This window comes from Oryctolagus cuniculus, chromosome 7 (genome assembly GCF_051225735.1).
Source record: "Oryctolagus cuniculus isolate XC-2025 breed Fujian yellow rabbit chromosome 7, ASM5122573v1, whole genome shotgun sequence".
NCBI classification, from domain to species: domain Eukaryota; kingdom Metazoa; phylum Chordata; class Mammalia; order Lagomorpha; family Leporidae; genus Oryctolagus; species Oryctolagus cuniculus.
Genome location: NC_142873.1, coordinates 126,186,094 through 126,208,666, shown reverse-complemented (window position 1 = coordinate 126,208,666; position 22,573 = coordinate 126,186,094). Strand labels below are relative to the sequence as shown.

Here is a 22,573-nt window from a genome sequence, read left to right as displayed (position 1 = left end):
TCAGAATTTTGTCTTTTTTGCACATTTTCCTGAAAAATGTTTTTAATATTTATTTGAAAAGCAGAGATACAGAAAGAGAAGGAGAGAGAAAGAGAGGGAAAGAGAGAGAGAGGGAAAGAGAGAGAGAATCTTCCGTCTGCTGGTTCACTCCCCAAATGGTCACAATGACTGGGGCTGGGCCAGGTCAGAGCCAGGAGTCAGGAGCTTCTTCCAGGTCTTGCATATAAGTGCAGGGGCCCAAGTACCTGGGCCATCTTCCACTGCTTTCCCAAGCACATTAGCAGGGAGCTGGATCAGAAGTGGAACAGTTGGCACTCGAACCAGCACCCATATGGGATGCCAGTGCTGCAGGCTGGGGCTTTAACCACTGGGCCACAGCGCCAGCGCCCCTAAATTCTTGTTTTTAATGAGCACCTGAGCCATTAGTGGTTATTTTAGTGATGAGGCTCTTTATAAGTTGCATTCTCAACTACTTGTCTCTCTTAAACTGACTTTGTTGCTTTTGATATTCCTTGAGTAAATTGTGTTCTCCTTTATAACACTATTAACCTTTTTAAAATAAGAAACAATTTGGTCCTTTTAGTTGTTGTTAAGAAGCCTATGTTTTATAAAGAGCAAAATAGAGACCAAGGCTTCATGCCAGAAGTTTGATGGTTGTGAAGTTCTGTGTTACCTCTGCTGCCTGCCCTTCTCTAAGTGTTCTTACAGGAACTGAATTAACTGAATTCCAGATTCCTAAACCATCGGCAACAATATTTTGATTGTAGTGATGTAGGAGAGACTTCTCAAGATACTGCTTCTGCCCAGAAGTAAGATGAATATATAGTTTGTAGGCTCTGCAGTGACAGTAAGAATTGATCATTTAGTTACCAAGAGTAGAAAATGTTTCCTAAGAGTAAGGGGACCTTTGTACCTATCCCATAATGCTGCAGGTTTTCAAATTATTGTCTCTGAGTTCCTGGAATCCCTAGAAGTCATTGTCCTGAACTTTATTTGGTCTTCTTTCTTTATTTTTAAAATTTTAAACATTTATTTGAAAGACACAGAGAGTGACAGAGACATAGAGGTCTCATATCTGCTGGTTCAGTTCTCAAATGCCCACAACAGCCAGGCATGTGCCAGGAGCCAGGAACTCAATACAGGTGTCTAGCAAGGACCCAACCAATTGAGCCATCATCTGCTGTCTATAAGAGTGTGCAATAGCAGGAAGCTGGAATCGGGAGCAGAGGTGGAACTCAAACCCAGGCACTCTGACATGGAATGCAGACATCCCAAGCAGTGTCTTAACTGCTGGGCCAAACACCTACCCCTGGTCTTCATCTTTGACCATTTTCCATCCTCTTCAGGATGCAGATTGATTTAGAACAACTGAGAATGCTACAACTGACCAACTGCAAAATGAAATTGGAGGGGCCGGTGCCATGGCGCAGTAGGTTAATCCTCCGCCTGCGGCGCTGGCTGCCCCTATTCCAATCTAGCTTTCTGCTATGGCCTGAGAAAGCAGGCAGAAGATGGCCCAAGTGCTTGGGCCCCTGCACCCACACGAAGACCTGGAAGAAGACATGGCTTCGGATCAGTGCAGCTCCAGCCGTTCTGGCCATTTGGGGAGTGAACCAACAGAAGGAAGACCTTTATGTCTCTCCCTCTCACTGTCTGTAACTCTGCCTCTTAAATAAATAAATAAAATATTTTAAAAAATGAAATTGGAGTGTGAAAATTCCAGCTCATAGACGCTATACCATTTGGTATGTTTGAAGCCTTCTGCAAAATATTACGCCTTAACATTGTTTGGTGGCTTCAAACGTACCCTTTTTCTGAACTTTATTTATTGTTCTGTATTCTTGCCATTACTTCTGGAAGGATCAACTTCTCCCCAAGAGAGTGCAGGTAAAGATTTTAAGTTACCCAAATCTGAAGAATTGCCTTTATTAATAGTAAGGCTCAAGTCACTTTATGTATTTGCCTTCCTTAAATCGGCATATTACTCAGCACTCTGTAGACATGCTTTGTAGACACCCTGTAAATATTTATGGGTTTAAAATAAGTTCAAAGTGTTGCCTGAGTTAAGATTTTCTTACATGAATTGCAAAATATCAAGGAAAATGACATGGTGCTGTAATTGTCCACAGCTGAATAGATTATATCCCTCCTCTTTTTCTCCTCTGCAGGATGTAAGCTTTTATAATATCACTCTTTAATTAGAACAAAAACTATGTTTCATGTTAATCTGAAGTCTGTCTGCTATAGCTCCTTGTTTTCTAAGAAAAGATTTAGCTTCATATATAACTTCTATACTTTATAGTTAATATGTAGACTTGCAGTTAAATAGGCTTGGTCAAATGCAGTGTACACATTTAGAAATACAATGAGGGCAGACTCAAAATGAGATTGGAAATCCATTATAAATTTAGGTCAGATATTACACTTAGCTTTTTTCTCACTGCAAATAGTCTTTTTCTTAATGATAGCCTCTCTTTAATGGTGATTATATAGGAAGAAACCTTTTTTTCCAACCCTCTGTGGGTGGGACTGGAAGGAATTCTAAAACATTGGCCAATAAGTCTCTGGGCACTGTATCTGACAGTCAAAGAAAAGTATGATTCCCAGGTTTTTCAGGTATTGTTCCTGGAAAGTCCTTTCTAGACATCATTTAGATTAATTGGAAAACTTCTATTGGAAATGTCTTTAAAACAAATGATAGCTTTACATGAAATGTTGCTAGGCTTTAAAGCTGTCATTTGCCACAGGTACCAGACTGGGGAGTCTGGATGACTGCGTGGTAGCAGCGTATTTCTGGAAGTTCTGCTGGAAGTGGATTGTTGACAGCCCATTACCAGCATTTATATTTTAAGGTTCATTAATCTTTTTTCTTTTTTTTGTTTTAAGATTTATTTCTTTGAAAGGCAGAGTTTATGGGGCTGGGGGGGGGGGAGATACAGGAGATCTTGTATCTGTTGGGTTCACTCCACAAATGGCTGCAACAGCCAGAACTGGACTGGTCTGAAGCCAGGAGCCAGGAGCTTTTTCAGAAGTACTTGGGCCATCTTATGCTGTTTCCCTAGGCATATTAGCAGGGAGCTGGATCAGAAATGGAATGGCCAGGGCTCGAACCTGTGCCCACGTGGGATGCCAACATTTCAGGCAGCAGCTTTACCTGCTATGCTACAGCCCCAGTTCAAGGTTCACTAATCTTTTTTTAAAGATTTATTTATTTTACTTGAAAGGTGGAGTTGCAGAGAGGAAGAGGCAGAGAGAGAGAGATTCCATCTACTGTTTCACTGCCCAAATGGCTGCGACAGCTGGAACTGGGCTAGTCTAAAGCCAGGAGCTTCTTCTGGGTCTCCCATGTGGGTACAGTGCGCAAGCACTTGGGCCATCATCCACTGCTTTCCCAGGCACATTAACGGGGAACTGGATCAAAAGTGGAGCAGACAGAACTTGAACCTGCACACACATGGGTTGCTTTTGCTGCAGGCACTAACTTAACCTGCTGTGCTACAGCACTGGCCCCCTAAGGTTTACTAATACAGAAAATGCAAAGTAAACTTAATCTTAAATGATTCATACATATGCATTTAATGGATACCTCAAGGGCCTGTGTGGTGGCACAACAGATTTAGCTACAGCTTGCAACACTGGCATCCCATGTTGAAGTGCTTGTTTGATCTGGGCTACTGTGATGTGGAGCTTTCTGATTGGTGCTCCTGTGAAGGCAGTATCCCAAGTACTTGGCCCCCTACGGCCCATGTGGGAGACCAGGATGGAGTTCTGACTCCTGGCTTCTGCCCAGCCCAGACCTGGCTGTTGTGGCTGTTTGAGCAGTGAACCAGCAGATTGAAGATCTCTTTCTCTCTATCTCTTCCTCTCTCTCTCTGTCACTCTTTCAAATAAATAAATAAAGCATGAGAGTTTTAATTTACTCAGTTGCTTTAAAAGTATGTTTGTATCTCCTATTTCTAGTTTGTTCCTCCTGTGTAATGCAAGAGAGGGTCAGTAGCAGTCCTGCTGCCTTCACAGGAAATTCCTGGTATTTGGATCTCTGCTCGCCTTTGAGGACTTCCCATTTATGTATTATTTGTACCCTGAAAACTGTTTTTGCTGGTCTTTGCTTTTTATTGTGTTATTATTCATACAGAACCACAATATCTTAATTTAGAAGGAAGGAAAGGTAGTTGCTAAAAAGTGAGAGAAAATGATCAGATGGTTTGAGACTGGATGCCATAACATGTCAACATTTGCCTAACAGTGGTAAACTGGAGTGCTAGTCTGTACTTGTTAGAGCATGGTGTTTTTCTCCCTTCAGATCTCAGTGTGTGAATCATAAAGGTTATTGAATTTTTTTTAACTTCTTAAAGGAGGAAATAAAAAATTTCGACAGCTATTCTAAAAGAACTGAGTTTATACATTTGTCACTAGAATACTATTTTTAGTTGAATAGTAGCTTGTAATTGTCATTACTGTAGTTTACAGAATTCACAAGCTGCTGTGGTTTTGAGTGTTGTTCTTAAGACTGTAGTTAGTGACCCACCAGGTTTTAATTGCTAGGAAACTTCAGAGAACGTGAAAAAGTTTTGGTTACGGCTAGAAAATATGCATTTTTGCTTTCCTCAAAATTGGCATCAGAGACAACTGAATGATAGCAGAATGCTTTGGAAATATGCTCTCTAAAGCCTAGCTATGATTAAAACACCATAATAACTAGGATGTGATAGTTTCTCTTTTGTCGTTGAACTCTGTGGCAGGAGAAAACTTCAGCATAATCCCTAAGAAAAATATAAAAATGTAACTGATTAAATAGAGAATTTGAAAAATGGAATGTGGATGACAAATTGAGAAACACATGTATAGGTTTGACATGATTGTAATTTCCTTGTTAGGATTTTTCAGGTCAGGTGGTTTTCTCTTCTTGACAAATTTAAACAAATTTATTTTTTAAATGTCATTTGTATTTATCTACAATTTATAACTAGTTTTTCTTTTGAAAGAGTGAAATAATGCCAAGCCCCACTTTAATGCAATATAAAGCTTGCAAATTTGAGCTCTCCAACGTCAAGAAGCAAACAGTGAGTGTACTAATTTCTAAATTACTAGTTAGGCTTCTAAATGTATGTGTTTTTCATACAGCAGAGCATTACAGAGCCATCTGTATTGTTGGTATTTCACTGAGTGTTTGCCATTGTTTAGTACTGTTTGTCTCTGCATTTATTCAATATTACCGTATGTTATAATCTCTAGACCAGAGTAGAGCATCCGGCAAGGAGAGACTTCTAAGTAGGAGCCAAGATAAACAGTGGGAGATGAAGCTGCTATAACATTTTGTGGACGGCAGTTGCAAAATGATTTTTGAGAATTATACATAGTAAATGGGAAAGTAGGTCACACCTCATTTTTTGTGAGGTCATTTTTGTACCCAACTTTAGAGTAGTTTTCTTATACTGGATGAGCAAAGTAGACATTTATAAATGGTATGGAAATTATTTTAAAATAATGGTTTAAATTATTAAGCAGCTTTGTATTTATTTCTATTTTCTGTGATAGGATTTTTTAAAAGAAAACTATTAGAGTAATTAAATACACTTTAGATCATTTCTTTTAAAAAATTATTTATTTGAAAGGCAGACTTACAGAGAGAAAGGGAGAGAGAAAGAGATCTTCCATTTGCTGGTTCACTTTCCAAATGACTGCAATGATCAGGGCTGGGCCAGGCTGAAGCCAGGAACCAGGAGCTCCATCCAGGTCTCCCTGGTGGGTGCAGGAGACCAATCACTTGGATCATCTGCTGCTTTCCCAGGCACATTAGTGGGGAATTGAATTGGAAGTGGAGCAGCCAGAAATTGAACTAGTACCCATATGAGATGCTGGCGTTGCAGGCAGTGGCTTAAACCTGCTATGCCACAATGCTGACCCCTAATGATTTCTTCTGATGGGAGGGCGTATATAACTAAGAGATAGACATGAATTTGTGGTTTTGGTTTATTCTCATCAAACTTTATACCTGGTGTTAGTAAGCAGGTAAACTAGAGTGTTGTTTTCCTTTTCTGACCACCTTACTGCTAGCTCGCGATTTAATCATCAAGAACAAGTTTAATGGCCAGCGCCGCGGCTCACTAGGCTAATCCTCCACCTAGCGGCGCCGGCACACCGGGTTCTAGTCCCGGTCGGGGCGCCAGATTCTGTCCCAGTTGCCCCTCTTCCAGGCCAGCTCTCTGCTGTGGCCCGGGAGTGCAGTGGAGGATGGCCCAGGTGCTTGGGCCCTGCACCCCATGGGAGACCAGGAAAAGCACCTGGCTCCTGGCTCCTGCCATCGGATCAGCGCGGTGCGCCGGCCGCAGCGCACCGGCCGTGGCGGCCATTGGAGGGTGAACCAACGGCAAAGGAAGACCTTTCTCTCTGTCTCTCTCTCTCACTGTCCACTCTGCCTGTCAAAAAAAAAAAAAAAAAAAAAAAAGAACAAGTTTAACTAGCAATTTGGGGAAATTTAGGGGTAAAGAATGTATGGCTTCTACCATTCAGAAAAAAAAAGAAAATGTACCATAACCTGGGTCTTTTTCAGAGTCTTTTTTTTTTTTTTTGTAAAATGTGAAACTGAAACAGCTTACAAAAGGTGGCAGTGTGGGTTGACTCCTTGAAATGAAAGATAACATTTATCGATTATTTATTGTATACTTAGATAAAATGAAAATCTATTGAGGGAGTTGTAAGAATTTGGGATGAGGGCTGGCGCTGTGGCTCACTTGGCTAATCCTACGCCTGCGGCGCCAGCACCCCAGGGTTTTAGTCCCGGTTGAGGTGCCAGATTCTGTCCCAGTTGCTCCTCTTCCAGTCCAGCTCTCTGCTGTGGCCTAGGAAGGCAGTGGAGGATGGCCAAGTCCTTGGGCCCTGCACCCGCATGGGAGACCAGGAAGAAGCACCTGGCTCCTGGCTTCGGATTGGCACAGTGTGCCGGCCGTAGCAGCCATTTAAGGGGTGAACCAACGGAAGGAAGACCTTTCTCTCTGTCTCTCTCTCTCACTGTCTAACTCTGCCTGTCAAAAAAAAAAAAAAAGAATTTGGGATGAGATGGGTGATGTAACTGAGCATTGACTATAGTTCTCTCTTTGAGAGAAAAAATATTTTAAAACGGATTATATAGTTCTTAGGATTTAATTTTTTTAAGATTTATTTATTTATTTGAAAGGCAGAGTTACACAGAGAAAAGGAGAGGCAGAGAGAGAGAAAGAAAGGTCTTCCATCTGTTGGTTCACTCCCCAGTTGGCCACAACAGCCGGAGCTGCGCCCATCCAAAGCCAGGAACCAGGAGCTTCTTCCATGTCTCCCATGTGGGTGCAGGGGCCCAATGACTTGGGCCATCTTCTACTGCTTTTCCCAGGCCATAGCAGAGAGCTGGATTGGAAGTGGAGCAGCTGGTGCTTGAACCAGCGCCCATATGGGATGCCGGCACTGCAGGCCACAGCTTTACCCACTATGCCACAGTGCCAGCCCCAAGAATTTAATTTTAAAAAGTATATAATTTCATGTGGAGGAAGCTTTTCATTATTCAGAATTATTTCTTAGATCATTCCACTCAGGGAGAAGTGGCAGTACAATAGCATTACATCTAGTGGGACTTGGCTTAGTTATAACCCTATACCTTGACCCAGTATATTATTGTAAGTCCTTAATAATGATCATTGCAATCATAATAAATATTCTACTGACCTTTCATATGATATTCATATCTGTTATATCAAATCTCCTTGTTTGACTTTCATATCAAAACTGTTAAGCCATGTCTTGGTCAGTCATTGTGGTCCCATAAGCTTACATTACCTGGGCCTGGCATTGTGGCCTAGTGGGTTGACATCCCATAGGGGCCCGGTTCAAGATCAGCTGCTCCACTTCCAATCCAGCTCCCTGCTAATGTGCCTGGAAAAAGCAGCAGAAGATGGCCGAAGTACTTGGGCCCCTGCAACCACGTGGGAGACTTGGAAGAAGCTCTGGGCTCCTAGCTTCAGCCTGGCATAGCCTCGGCCTTTGTGGCTATTTGGGGAGTGACCAGTAGAAGGAAGGTTCTCTCTCTCTCTCTCTCTCTCTCTCTCTTTCTCTCTTTCTCTCTTTCTCTCTTTCTCTCTTTCTCTCTCTCTTTCTCTGTCTCTTCCCTTCTCTCTATAACTCCGCCTTTCAAATAAATAAACATAATAAAATAAAAATCTAAAGAAAAGATTACATTGCCAGGCATGGGCAGTGTGGTGTGGCAGGTTAAGCAATCTGCATGCAACAACAGTATCGTACATCAGATAGGCAGTTCAAGTCCTGGCTCTCCACTTCCTATCCAGCTCCCTGCTTATATGCCTAGGAAGGCAGCTGAAGATAGCTGAAGTGCTTAGACCCTAGCCACCCATGTGGGAGACCTAGATGGAGTTCCAGGCTTCTGGCTTCAGCCTGTCCCAACCCTAGTCATTTTCATCGTTTGTGGAGTGAACTAGTGGATGGAAGCGTGCTCTCGCTCACACACTCATGTGTACGCGCTCTTTCTTTATCTCTCTTACTCTCTCTTATCTATCTCTCCCTCTCTGTAAATCTGCCTTTCAAAGGAATAAATAAATATTTTAAAAAGTAAGGTTATATTGCCTGGACAGGTCTTGTGTCCAGGTCAGTGAGTTGAGCCATCCCTTGGGATGCCTGCATTCCATATTAGGTGCCTGGTTTGAGTACCAGCTCCTCTTCACGGATCCAGCTTCTTGCTAATGGTGGCCTATATACATGGGCCCCTGCCACCCATGCAGAACACCTGGATGGAGTTCCTGGCTCCTGACTTCAGCCTGGCCCAGCCCTAGATGTTGTAGGCATTTGGGGAATGAACCAGAAAATGAAAAATCTTTATCTTTCCCTCTCTCCCTCCATTTTTCTGTCCCTCTATTTTACAAAAATAGGTAAATAACATCTTTTTAAAGAGATTTTGTAGAAGTTTGGTACAGCAAACTATGGTTAAAATTTTGTGGGTTTTGGTATAGCTTTAAATGTTTCTTTGAACAGTATTACTATTTAAACTTTGATTGTGTTTGTGAAGGAATATAGTGAGGTGTTAAGGCCTTGAATAGTTAGATAAATTTTGACATAATTTTGTGGTATGTGAACATTATAGTTATAAAGGATATAGGTATTTATTGAGCAAGCTGGACTATATTAAATTTTTTTAAAGATTTATTTCGAAAGAGTTAACAGAGAGAGAGGGAGAGACAGAGATCTTCCATCCACTGGTTCACTCACCAGGTGACCGCAACAGCCAGCACTGGGCCAGGTGGAAGCCAGGAGCTTCTTCCAGGTCTCTCATGTGACAGCCAACACATGAACCAGCACCCATATGGGAAGCTAATGTTGCAGGCAGCTACGACACTGGACCCTAGTAAATTTCTTTACATTTTTTCTTTATTATTTTATAAGCAAGCCCTGAATTGAATAAATTATGATTTTTCCCTATGTGATTTTTGTTTCAGAAATATGGCTACACGCACCTTTCTGCAGGAGAACTGCTTCGTGATGAAAGGAAGAATCCAGATTCACAGTATGGTGAACTCATTGAAAAGTACATTAAAGAGGGGAAGATTGTGCCTGTCGAGATAACCATTAGTTTATTAAAGCGGGTAAGGAATCTGAACACAAACCAATTCAAACCAGCAAGGAAACAGAAATTTAATCTACCTTTCATTTTAAGTAATGAGATTTTCTTGCTAGTAGAAGATGGTCATGGACTTGGAGCGTGGCAGAACTGGAAACTGTACTTTCACCTGGGGAGAAATTGGATAGTAGCAAGGCTTTCCTGCCTTGGTCTAGGAACAGCTATAACTCAACCTAACGTTCATATGTATGCACGTGGCTTTTCCTTCTCAACATTCACTTATTCTCCCTTTCTTCTTTATCCCCCTTTTCTTCTCTTTCCCTCTCTCTTTTTTTTTTTTTTTTTTTTTTGGTTTGTTTTTGTAAGCATTCTTATTCTTTCTCTTTTTTTTTTTTTAATTGAATTTTTACTTATTTGAAAGGCGGAGTGACAGAGAGAGACAGATCTTGCATTTGCTGGGTCCCTCCCCAAAATGTGGGCAACAGCCAGGGCTAAAGTCAGAATCCAGGAGCTGGAAACTAAGAACTTAATCCAGCAATCTCACAGAGGTGGCAGGGACACAGCAACTTGTGCCGTCACCTGCTACCTCCCAGGGTGCACATTAGCAGGGAGTGAGAATCAGGAGTGGAGCCAGGACTTGAATCCAGGCTCTGATATGGAATGAAGTCTCTCCATGTGGCATCTTAACTGCTGGGCCAGACGTCTGCCTCCTCTTTTTTCTTACTTTTACCATCAGTAGAACCTCCTAATTAGTCGTTTAGCCTTTAATCCATCCTTGTCCCTTCTAATTCATCATACTTGGTATAGTTACAATCTTCTTTTTTCCTAAAAGGCAATATAACCCTGTTATTATCTTACTTAAAATTCATAAATGATCTTACATTGCTTCTGTAATAAAATTCAAAAAATCCTTTATGTGGCTTAAGACTTTCTTCATTAGTCTTGCCCCTGTTTTCTTTCCTATCATATCTCCCACCACTTTCTTCACATGTCCTAAGATTCAGCTTACTTCAGATTCATCAATGCTGCTGTTATGTTCTCCCATTTCTTTTTTGTTTTTAAGATTTATTTATTTATTTGAAAGGCAGAGTTACAGAGAGGCAGAGGCAGAGAGAGAGAGAGAGAGAGAGAGAGAGAGAGAGAGTCTTCCATCCACTGGTTCACTCCCCAGTTGGCTGCAACGGCTGGAGCTGGGCTGATCCGAAGCCAGGAGCCAGGAGCTTCTTCTGGGTCTCCCACTTGGGAGCAGGGGCCCAAGGACTTGGGCCATCTTTTTATTGCTTTCCCAGGCCATAGCAGAGAGCTGGATCAGAAGTGGAGCAGCCGGGTCTCGAACCAGCACTCATATGGGATGTTAGCACTGCAGGCGAAAGCTTTACCCACTACGCCACAGTGCTTGCCCCTGTTTTCCCATTTCTGAGCCATAATACATCTTTCCACCCTCCAGGAGCCACATTATGCTCACAAAATCAGGTCTGGCCTTGCCAAGGCAACTGCAGATGGGATTTGAAATTCAATAAGTCTATAACAGGCTAATTTTTAAGTTGTTAATTTTGTATGGCCCATGATAATGGTATAAATATCCAAATGGTCCTTTGTAGAAAAAAGATTCCCTACTCCTGCTTTAGAGGAAACACTGATTCCTGACTTGCTTGCCATTTATATTTAGGTTTCATCTGTGGCCACCTCTTTGATAAAGGTCTCTGGCAGTTTCTCAGGCATTTTGCACTTCGTTGTTTTGTCACGGCACCATTTACATGCCTCATCATAGAACTTAACACATCTGTGTGTACTTATTTGTCACTCAGTGGACTGCAGGCTCCCCAGGGACAAGAGCCATGACCCCACTCTTCATGTTCCTTAATAGTAGGCCTTGAATGTGTGTTGAGTGACTATAACATTGGTGTGCCTTCTTCTGATGTTTTCTACTCCTGTCAGTGGGGTCCAAAGCATTTGGTGATTATTAGAGGGAAAACTAGATACTGAGATAAAGCCAACCCTCAGATAAAGTAATCAGGGGTCCTGACAGCCATTGCTCTGTCTCATGAGCCAGTAAAGCTTGTGCACGGAGGGTAATATCAGCATGCTTTGGAATAGAAGCTCATTTGTGATTTGTCAGAGTCAAGCATCTGTGCTAATCCTGTGATGAGTGGAAGTGGCAAGGACTTGGAGATTGCAATTTGCATCTCCCATTTACATATTCTCATATTGCAGGCTTTCAAAGAGGTTAGTGGAATATGTTATTCTTGACATCTTCCTGAAATTGCTACCTGTTTGGGGGCAACTAGTGGGATTTAGGTTTAATTAGCTCCAGTTTAAAAAAAAAAAAAAAAAAGCATATAGGAGGTGGTCATGGTGGGCATCATGGTGCAGAGGTTAAGTTGCAGCTTGTAGCCAACGTTGTTGGCATCCAACATTGGAGTGCCGGTTCGGGTCCCAGCTACTCTTCTTCCAATCCAGATTCCTGCTGATTTGCCTGGGAAGGCAACAGATGTCCCAAATATCCCACTGTCAATATGAGAGACTAGGATGGAATTCCAGGATTCTGGCTTCAGCCTGGTCCAGGCCCAGCTGTTGTGGACATTTGGGCATGTACCAGTGAATAGAAGATCTCCCTGTCTCTCCCTCTGTGTGACTCTGCTTTTTAAATAAATCTTTAAAAATAAATAATTAATCCTACACTAAATTAGTACTAACAATTTTCTTTATATTTGTCCAAAACATTTTGCTGTTAGACTTGAATTATAGCAGAACTGAGTACTTGTAGAAGCAGCTTACTTCCTAATACAGCTAAGTGACTTGGGAAGGGCAAAGAAAAGTATCAGGGTCTCAGTTTATGAGGCAAAAATATTGATTAGTGATTAGTTTCCTTTTATTACTACTGATTGTTTACTCATAATCTTGTGAATGTTTGTGTGTATGTGGAAGTTGTTGTATATGCTTACTATAGAAATTTTGGAAACTACAGAAAAAGTTGCATGTGTGTACAGTATGAGAGGAGCACATATCCATAATCCCATCATTGACTTATTTATTTCTTGTCTACTTTTTTCCTGTGCATCTTTCACTCTTGACTTGTGGCTTAAAGAATAATAATACTTGTAAAACAAACACTCATCTAAATACAACCTTGCTTAACCAAAACCTTGTTTTGCTAGTGTTGAACCTGAGATTTCTTTTTCCTTTAGGAAATGGATCAGACCATGGCTGCCAATGCTCAGAAGAACAAATTCTTAATTGATGGATTTCCAAGAAATCAAGACAACCTTCAAGGTTGGAACAAGACTATGGATGGGAAAGCAGATGTATCTTTTGTTCTGTTTTTTGACTGTAATGATGAGGTAATGAAAATCTTCATCTGCCCACATAGACTTTAAACGACTGAGGATCAACTGTTAGAAAAGCAAAGTGATTTTCTTGAATTGATAGATTGGATGGACACAGCAGCACTTCTTTCTGTTGGAGTATTTAAAACTATTTGGCATCAGAAACCTTGTAGATTTAAAAGTTGCTTTATTTTTAAAATAAGAATCATTTAAAAGTAGGTATTGATGTGCACAATAATGTTAGATAATGAAACCAAATCATTTTCTTAAGGATGCACTGTTATCAGAGAGTATCTTGCCTTAGGATATTGTTTATTGGAAAAGAAACACATTTCTGGGAAGTTGGTAAACTTTCTATCTTAAAGAAATGTAAGGCTGGCGCTGGGGCTCACTAGGCTAATCCTCCGCCTTGTGGCGCCGGCACACCCGGTTCTAGTCCCGGTCGGGGCACCGGGTTCTTTCCTGGTTGCCCCTCTTCCAGGCCAGCTCTCTGCTGTGGCCAGGGAGTGCAGTGGAGGATGGCCCAGGTGCTTGGGCCCTGCACCCCATGGGAGACCAGGAGAAGCACCTGGCTCCTGCCATCGGATCAGCGCGGTGCGCCGGCCGCGGCAGCCAGTGGAGGGTGAACCAACGGCAAAAAGAAGACCTTTCTCTCTGTCTCTCTCTCTCTCTCTCACTGTCCACTCTGCCTGTCAAAAAAAAAAAAAAAAAAGAAAAAGAAAAAAAAGAAATGTAGATAGCCTAATTTGTTTTCTATGAGTAAAATGATCTGGAAAGAGGCAAGAAAGTGTTCTTTTTCTTTCTGGCATTCCTCATAACATACGCAGAGATACCTTTGGATAACTAAATGGATTTCTCGGAACCATTTAATTAAAAGACCTGACTCTTGACAGCTGCTGTAATATAAATTTCATTAAGTTAATGCCAACAGCCTGAGTGCATAAGAATCTAAAGTGGTGCCTTGAAAGAAGCTGGCTATTCTTAGGCTGAGTTGCAAATGTTCCTCTGCTGGACTTGCTGCAGCCTGTGAGTTGTAAAATGTTGCTCTCTTCTTCCAATCCCCAAAAATATGTTTTCACTTATTCTTCAAAGTTAACTTTAGAATGTTACCACAGCTTTATAACTAAGGAATGTTTATTCACAATTAACAAGGGATGCCTCATTCAAATGCAAATATGTTGACTCTTAAACATTTGGATATTTATAGAATTATCAAAAAGTAAGCGAAAATGGAACCAGGTTTGAGTGAAGCATATAATTCATACCTAATAAGTTAATAACATATCCGAGATGGAACCAGACACATACTGATCTTCTTTTTATTGCGGTTTGAAAAAAATACACACAGGAAAAACTGAGTCATGAATGAGTTCTTACTATGCTCTGTACTTATTTAACCTAGTTTATATAAGTTGAACCACATGTTTAAATTTAAAAGAACTTTACATGTTGATTAATGAATTAGACATATTCAGTTTAATGTGGGGTTCTTTTTGTAATCTCTTAGAACTTTATTTTTCTTTTCAGGTTAAGAGAATGTCAAATTCACTATTTTTGAAGTAACTTTGTGTATCTCTTTGTAGATCTGTATTGAGCGATGTCTTGAGAGGGGAAAGAGTAGTGGCAGGAGTGATGACAACAGAGAGAGCTTGGAAAAGAGGTACTTTGCATATGACCCCTCTAAACCCCAGTGTGTAACCTGAGTGTCGCATTAAGTCCTGCCCCATTTTGGTCCAGAAGAAGAAAATAACATGCTGAAGTATGTGAGCTGGCTTCTGTAAGGAGCTGATGAGTGAGTCAGCGGTGTCAGTTTTGGTGCTGTTCTCTGAACTGGCCTATAACACAGAGGACAAAGGATGTTTACCTAGAACACTGCAATATTCGTTTCTTTTACAGAATTCAGACTTATCTTCAGTCAACAAAGCCAATTATTGACTTATATGAAGAAATGGGGAAAGTCAAGAAAATAGATGCTTCTAAATCTGTTGATGAAGTGAGTATCCCTTGCCTGCCTTTGAGGGGAAAAAGAAGTCACGTAAAAGTGTGTTTGTTCCTTTTGGGGTAGGCAGGAGAAAAAGAAATACTGTGACAGATTAGTTAGTTTTCAAGACATTTGAGACTAAATGAAGAATTAGTTTTTTCTCCTTTTTGAATGTCAGAGTCTGAAATGGGTTTTATAACTTCAGACTTTTCCTGAGAAGTGAGTGGTTTATTAATTCCAAACCTCTTTTCCCAAGCACTGGAAAATTGGCATTTTGAGTACTGTACTGTGATTTGGCTCATGTTCATTTTTTAAATCTGCAATGTGAATGGCAGGTCATCTAGCTCAGGAGCCCCAGATGCTTCTTCTGTTCCATCCCAAACAGCCCAGAGCGGCCGTGTTTCCATGACTCATCACTTCTCTTCCTTCAGTGAGGCAGTGATCTCTAAATTGTAGTTTGCAAGTCCATGGTGGCCGGCAGATATTTCTTGCACCTCTTAATTCACCTAATTCCCTTTCTCTGATTTCTTGAATCTCCTTCCTTTTATATTAAAATAGAAAAGAAAGATCTAGAGGAAGAAGATTTGGTGAATCTTTTTTAATTCATTGCCGCTTCCTGTAGACATGAATAATGCCTGAGAAGGCTTAGTGTTTTAGAATCAGAATTAAGAAGATGAGCCAGTTCAGTTTACATTTTGTAAAATTTTTGGTAGCCTAGCAAGAAATGTTTTATTCTAAAAACACTAGTAAAATTGAACGCCACACATTTGTAATGTTATATAAGTTATTTATGTCTGAAGTGAAATAGATGAAACTAAGAAATTACGATTTGAAAATTTATATAAAGTTGACTATTTTTAACAGAAATTTAGCTATATGGTATTTTAATAATATCTTCATTTAAAATTCTATTTTCCTTTACAGGTTTTTGATGAAGTTGTGAAAATTTTTGACAAAGAAGGCTAACTCTAAACCTGAAGGCCTCCTTGAAATCATGCTTGAATATTGCTTTGATAGCTGCTATCACAAACCCTTTTGAAGGCAATTTTAATCTTTCAAAATTACATCTCAGATTAATGGCTGGAAAGTATTTAGTTAAAGACAAATTAAATTCTTTGTTTGTTTTGGTCACAGGACTAGACAGTGAATTCAGGTTTAACTTAATCTTAGTTATGGTGCTCACAAAACAAAGAAGGGTATCAGCTAGTCCTTTGTTTTTATTCAAAAAAATCCCTTTTATAGTCTGTGCCTTCTGTGAGCAAGACTTTTTAAATATGCATGTTTAGTAATTACAACATGTTAGGATTAGGGACTCCCACTTCCTGTTTTCTTGCAGGTTTTAAATTTCCAATCTGTTAAGTGAATTTGTGGACCAAATTTCAAAGGAACTCTGTGTAGTCAGTCCTTGCACAATGTGCTTGGTAAACAAACTCATAAAACGGATTCCTACCAATGTTTTAGTATTTAGCAAATAACTGACCATTTGCTATAGAAGGGTAAGAAAGTTTAGGCTTTGTTTTATTATAATTTGTACAAAGTTGTATGACAGGGCACACTCTTTGCTTCCAAGAGTTGGGTTGGGGGTCCTGAGGGTTCTGAGAGCCTGGCAGAATTATCAGCTTTATTCTGATATAATCTGAGGGTATGGGGCAAGGACCGCTTCTAATGGCTTGTGTTCCTTGTACTCTGTGATGTGATGTTTATGATTGTATGGAGCTTGATAAAATTCCAAGTGGTGGAACTTTGACACACATGTGCTAGATTTATGCTAAAACAATTCAGTTCTCATTTTAGTTAACACTTCAAAGTTTTTGTTTGTTATCTATACTAAATGTAGGGGTAGGGTAAATTAGAAGAAGCAATTTAATGGTTAAAGTTCCCATTTGTATTTTATTTTCTTGAATACTTTTTTCATAGTTATTTGTTTAAGAAAATTTAAAAATCATTGCACTTTGATCATAAAAATAATAAATATATCATAAATGTTTGATTCCCTTCTTGGCTACTTTTATTCAGTAATTTTTTTTTTTTTTTTTGGCATCATGTTGAAACATCAAAAAAACCTCTGAGAAATTTGTCTTTTCCTTTCTTTTCTTTTCTCTCTTTCACTAATGCTAAGTTGCAGCCAAGATTTTCAATAGGAAATTTCTGAAAATGTTTCTCATTTTCAGCACTTATAGTGTTTGGTACACAGGGTTAAATAGGGCAAGGGAGTTTTTCCTTGTATAATTAGATTTTATATTTAAAGTCACTGGAAATAATAAGGACAAATTAATGGATGTTCTTATATTGTAATGGTCATTTATATCTGTGTGTTAGGAAATTTGCTTATTAATGATAACTTTGTCAACATACTTTCCATGAGAAAACAAGATATTCCTGAGTACTGTAACATGTTGGCTACCAAAATTTGTGTTGAGATCATCTTGTGTTCTTGGAAGAGACTATAATGAGTTTTTTTTTTAATGAGTTCTTTAATGCAGTGTTTCAGTCCACCCAATACAGAGGGGCTTTATTGGTGGATCAAGCAGCCATAGCATGAAGCAAGAGTAAAGACTAAGGTTCTGAGAGCATTCCTACTCACGTGAGTGAGGCAGTCTGTCAGATGGGAGTCTAAATATTTACACTGATGTGAGAACAACCTTAACGTTCTGAAGAAGACTGCTGGTACTAGGTGCTTTCAGCAGATATCTTTCTGTGGCATTGAGACCAGAAACCAAGAAACATGGTAATTACTAAATTATGAGGCTTTGCCTTTTTTTTTTTTTTTTTTTTTTTGCTTTTAAGTAGAAAAACATGTTGGCAATATTGAATGTTGGAGTTGATTGAGATACATCCGACTTTGCTAGTTTGGTCATTCCATTTGTTAAAGATATAGTTACAAAGAAGTTTTTGAGTTTCTTGAAAGACCCTAATTTGATTCTTGCTATTTTAAAAAAATTAACATTATTTCGTTTCAGTAATGTTGGATATGTATGAATTATTTAGTAAATAATTTCAATAAATTTTGTGCTGTGGCCTTTGTTACTTGCTGGTTCAGATTTCTGTTTTTTTTCAGCATGTTGAAAATCAAGAAGCATAAGATATATATATATATTTTTTAAAGATTTATTTATTTATTTAAAAGGCTGATTTACAGAGAGGGAGAGGCAGAGAGAGGTCTTCCATCCACTGGTTCACTCCCCAAATGGCCACAACGGCAGGAGCTTCTTCTGGTCTCCAACGTGGATGCAGGGGTCCAAGCACTTAGGCCATTTTCTGCTGCTTTCCCAGGCCATAAGCAGAGAGCTGGATCAGAAGAGGAGCAGCTGGAACACAAACCAGTGCCCATATGGGATGCTGGCTCTACAGACAACAGCTTAAACTGCTGTGCACAGCATCAGCCCCAAGAAGTATTGTATTTAACGTGTGAGTCCTCACATGGCAACAGCTCAGTTGAGGATCCAGGAGAATTTTCTGCTCTGTGTACTATGTTTATGCATGACTTTATCCCATTCCTTCAAGAAGTAATCTAGATTGAGGCACAAGTAGTTTATTTTGTTACCTGCTGGAGACATTAATTTGTCTTTTTGAGGGAGTAACTGACAGCAAGCAGTATGTCTGAGAACGTGGGCTTTGTGTGGACCTTGTTAATTTTGGTGGTTGCCAGACATTGTCGTGGTCCCTGAAGATAATTGTGGCTGAGGGTATCAGCCAGAGTAGGTCAGCATCTTTTTCCTGGAGGTATGGAGCTTCATCTTCACATGTATACTTAGCTTGCACTGCTGCTAGCTACAGATGCATTCTCTGCCTTCTAGAAATTTTCTGTCTGAAATGCTGGTATGAATAGACCTTCAGGTGTATTCTGTTGGTTAATTTCAGGCTTTTTTTTTTTTAAGATTTATTTATTTATTTATTTGAAAGGCAGAGATAGGCAGAGAGAGAGAGAGAGGTCTTCCATCCGTTGGTTCACTCCCCAACTGGCCGTAATGGCTAGAGCTGCACCAATCTGAAGCCAGAAGCCAGGAGCCTCCTCTGGGTCTCCCATGTGAGTGCAGGGGTTCAAGGACTTGGGCCATCTTCCACTGCTTTTCCAGACCATAGCAGAGAGCTGGATCAGAAGTGGAGCAGTTGGGACTTGAACCAGTGCCCATAAGGGATGCCAGCACTGCAGACAGCGGCCTTACCCGCCATGCCACAGCGCCAGCCCCAAATTTCAGGCATTCTTACATACTGTATTTCAATTCTTCCTAACTCATCTGCATATTTAAAGCTAAATTCTTACTTCTAAGCATTTTTTAAATAAAAGAAAAGCAGCTCACTTTTGTACCAGAGAAAGGAAAACAATGGTCCTACTCCTCTGTCTCTATTTCCTCATCCCTGTGCTCAGTATACACATTCTTGGATCCAGTTGTGCTTTCTATTGGGTGGGTGCGGTGGTAAGATCATTTGAATAGAAAGGTAGGATTCTGTTAAGTCCAGTGCATTTCATACAAGATGGCTCCTTTAGGAGCTTGTTCCACCAGTACTCCTTGAAAATTACCCACAGTTCCTGTGATCACAAACCACAGTCCTGCTTGCTCCCCTCAGTGAGTATTTTTTTATGAGAATGGGTTTCAGAAATGAGACTTCCTTAACCATCTATTTTCACTTATCTTTAATTTGTGGTTTGAGTAATCTTACGGATTTTTCTGACTTTATATATTTGACTTAAGAAAGTAATTGTTTAATTTGTAGTCATAGCTAAATCATTTTTATATGATACACAGATTATAGCTAATTAGTGAAATAATAGCTAGCATTATAGGCATTATCACAGTCTGTAATCACATTTGTGCAAGGGTTTACCATCTTAAATTAGCTAACTGATTACTAGCAAGCCGGTTTTCAGGGCTGTGGACTCGTGTGATTGGTTTCAAGAGTGTTACAGGTCCTACATCTTCCTCAGGCAGAGTGCCTGTCACCATCCAAGGTATGACAGCAACACCAAAATGATCGTGTTGCCAAAACTGGCTGGCCGTTCAGAATGCCTGAGACATTAGTGATAGTGATACAGCAGTCTGTTAATGCACAGCCGCTGCACTCCACAGCCTCCGCAGGTAAACTGCAATCTAGTGGTTCTGTCACTGTGTTGTGTCTCTGTGTAGTGACTTTCTTACCTCTGTGATCTCATTTGGTTTTCCTAACAATTCTAAGGCAGGTTGCAATGGTGATTTTCCTATTTCATGGATGATTAAATGAAGGCCCAAAAAGTCCAAGTCAGTTGCCTACGATCCGTATAGCTAGATAGTTGTGGCTTTGGAACTGGACCCAGAAATCTGCGCCTGCGAGATCTGCCTCTCATCTTCCTAACAGCCCCTGCTGCCTACCTGGAACAGGGCAGTGTCCTTTAACACCCCACCATGCTTCCTCTGCAGTGGAGCCAGGTACCCTCGTTTATGTTCTTTATTGCTTATATCACCATGGGAAGTTACTGTGTTTACTTAGTGTTGACTCTCCTACTGGATTTTAAGTGTCGGGATGCAAAAATGTCTTTCTGTTCATTCCTGTTTCTCAGTGTCCAGACCAGTGCATATACAGAGTAGGTACCCAGCAAATATTTCACAGAATATAGGAAGCTGGCACTGTAGGTGGCAGCTTTACCTACAATGCACAATGCTGGCTCTAATGCACAGTGATTCTTGATCAACGGAGTCTGAATGGGAATTTAATCTTTGTTCAGTTCTATGTCTCTTCTCTCGATGACCCAGCAAAGTGTGGTAGTCAGCTTTTGATTCAAACGCCTGAGAGGAGCCTCTTAAGAAAGGAAGGTGGCCGGCGCCGCAGCTCACTAGGCTAATCCTCCACCTAGCAGCGCCGGCACACCAGGTTCTAGTCCCGGTAGGGGTGCCGGATTCTTTCCCGGTTGCCCCTCTTCCAGGCCAGCTCTCTGCTGTGGCCCGGGAGTGCAGTGGAGGATGGCCCAAGTGCTTGGGCCCTGCACCCCATGGGAGACCAGGAGAAGCACCTGGCTCTTGCCTTCGGATCAGTGCGGTGCGCCGGCCTCAGCGCGCCAGCCGTGGCGGCCATTGGAGGGTGAACCAACGGCAAAAGGAAGATCTTTCTCTGTCTCTCTCTCTCACTATCCACTCTGCCTGTCAAAAAAAAAAAAAAAAAAAAAAAAACCAAGGAAGGTTTATTTTTATTTTGGCTTACAGTTCTGGAGATTCCTAGTTCCAAGATTGGATGGCCCATTAGCCTGGTATCTGATGTAGGTAGGACACTCTAGGAAGAGATCCTGTGGCAAGACAGGAAGCACACTTGGCTTGTCCAACCAACCTTCTCTCCAAAACTGCCTTCCGAGCACAAGCCTCCAGGGATCTGAAGAGTTCCCTCCCATGGGGCCCACCTCCCAGATACCATAATTAGATCAAGTCTCCAACCTTAATCCATTAGCCACTAACAATGTATTAATCATTAATCATCAAACTAATACTTTGGGGACCAAGCCCCCAATACCTGGGCCTTTGGAGAGCATCCAGAGTTATCCAAACCGCAATACAGAGTAGATTCGTAAGTTTTTGTATTGTGAAAGAAGGAAAATGGGCAGAAGTAGAGCTAGGCCTAGAACCCAGCTCTCCTTTCTCCCCACTTACTCTTCAGCAGCACCATGCTTTGACCTCCGTCATTCCTATCAAGGATTTGGCGGCCGGCGCCACAGCTCAATAGGCTAATCCTCCGTGTCGGGGCGCCGGATTCTGTCCCAGTTGCCCCTCTTCCAGGCCAGCTCTCTGCTGTGGCCAGGGAGTGCAGTGGAGGATGGCCCAAGTGCTTGGGCCCTGCACCCCATGGGAGACCAGGAAAAGCACCTGGCTCCTGCCATCGGATCAGCGTGGTGCGCTGGCCGCGGCGGCCATTGGAGGCTGAACCAATGGCAAAGGAAGACCTTTCTCTCTGTCTCTCTCTCACTGTCCATTCTGCCTGTCAAGAAAAAAAAAATAATAAATAAATAAATAAAGGATTTGGGAAGGCAAAGCAGTATTTCGTGATGCTCCAGAACCACTGTTAACTGTGTAGCAGGATTCCATTTGGTGTGCTGAGCTGATATTAAATTACTTCAAATGCTATTTAAAACAAAATGCTTGGGGCCAGCGCTGTGGTACAGCGGGTTAAGCTACTGTCTGCCGTGCCACCATCCCATATGAGCGCTGGTTAGAATCCCAGCTGCTCCACTTCTGGTCCAGCTCTCTGCTATGGCCTGGGAAAGCAGTGGAAGATGGCCCAACTCCTTGGGCCCCTGCACCCATGTGGGAGATATGGATGAAGCTCCAATGTCCTGACTTCGGCTTGGCCCGCCCCTGGCTGTTGAGGCCATATAGGGAGTGAAACAGAAGCCAGAAGATCGCTCTCTCTCCCTCTCTCTAACTCTTTCAAATAAAATATATATTTTTTTAAATTCTCTAGGCTATACCCCCAGAAATTCTGATTTAAATTTTTTTTTGAAAGGCAGAGCATCAGAGAGAGACACACAGATCTTCCATCCACTGGTTCACTCCCCAAATGTCTGCAACAGCTGGGACTGGGCCAGGCCAAGGCCAGGAGCCTGGAAATCAGTCCAGGTCTCATGTGGCAGGGGCCCAAGTACTTACGTCATCACATGCTGTCTCCCAGCATGTGCATTAAGAGAAAACTGGATGGGAAGTGGAGCAG

The 22,573-nt window shown here is 41.2% G+C and overlaps 1 protein-coding gene across 1 annotated transcript in view; it reads left to right on the top strand.

The window, feature by feature from the left end:
- Positions 1-16,895, top strand: part of CMPK1 (cytidine/uridine monophosphate kinase 1) — a 30,620-nt gene extending 13,725 nt beyond the window's left edge. The window contains exons 2-6 of the mRNA XM_002715114.5: positions 9,477-9,623; positions 12,787-12,939; positions 14,508-14,584; positions 14,821-14,917; positions 15,830-16,895. Coding sequence (XP_002715160.2) covers positions 9,477-9,623; positions 12,787-12,939; positions 14,508-14,584; positions 14,821-14,917; positions 15,830-15,871 — 516 coding nt within the window. The 3' untranslated portion in view covers positions 15,872-16,895. The remainder of the gene's footprint in view (positions 1-9,476; positions 9,624-12,786; positions 12,940-14,507; positions 14,585-14,820; positions 14,918-15,829) is intronic.
- Positions 16,896-22,573: the final 5,678 nt, after the last annotated feature.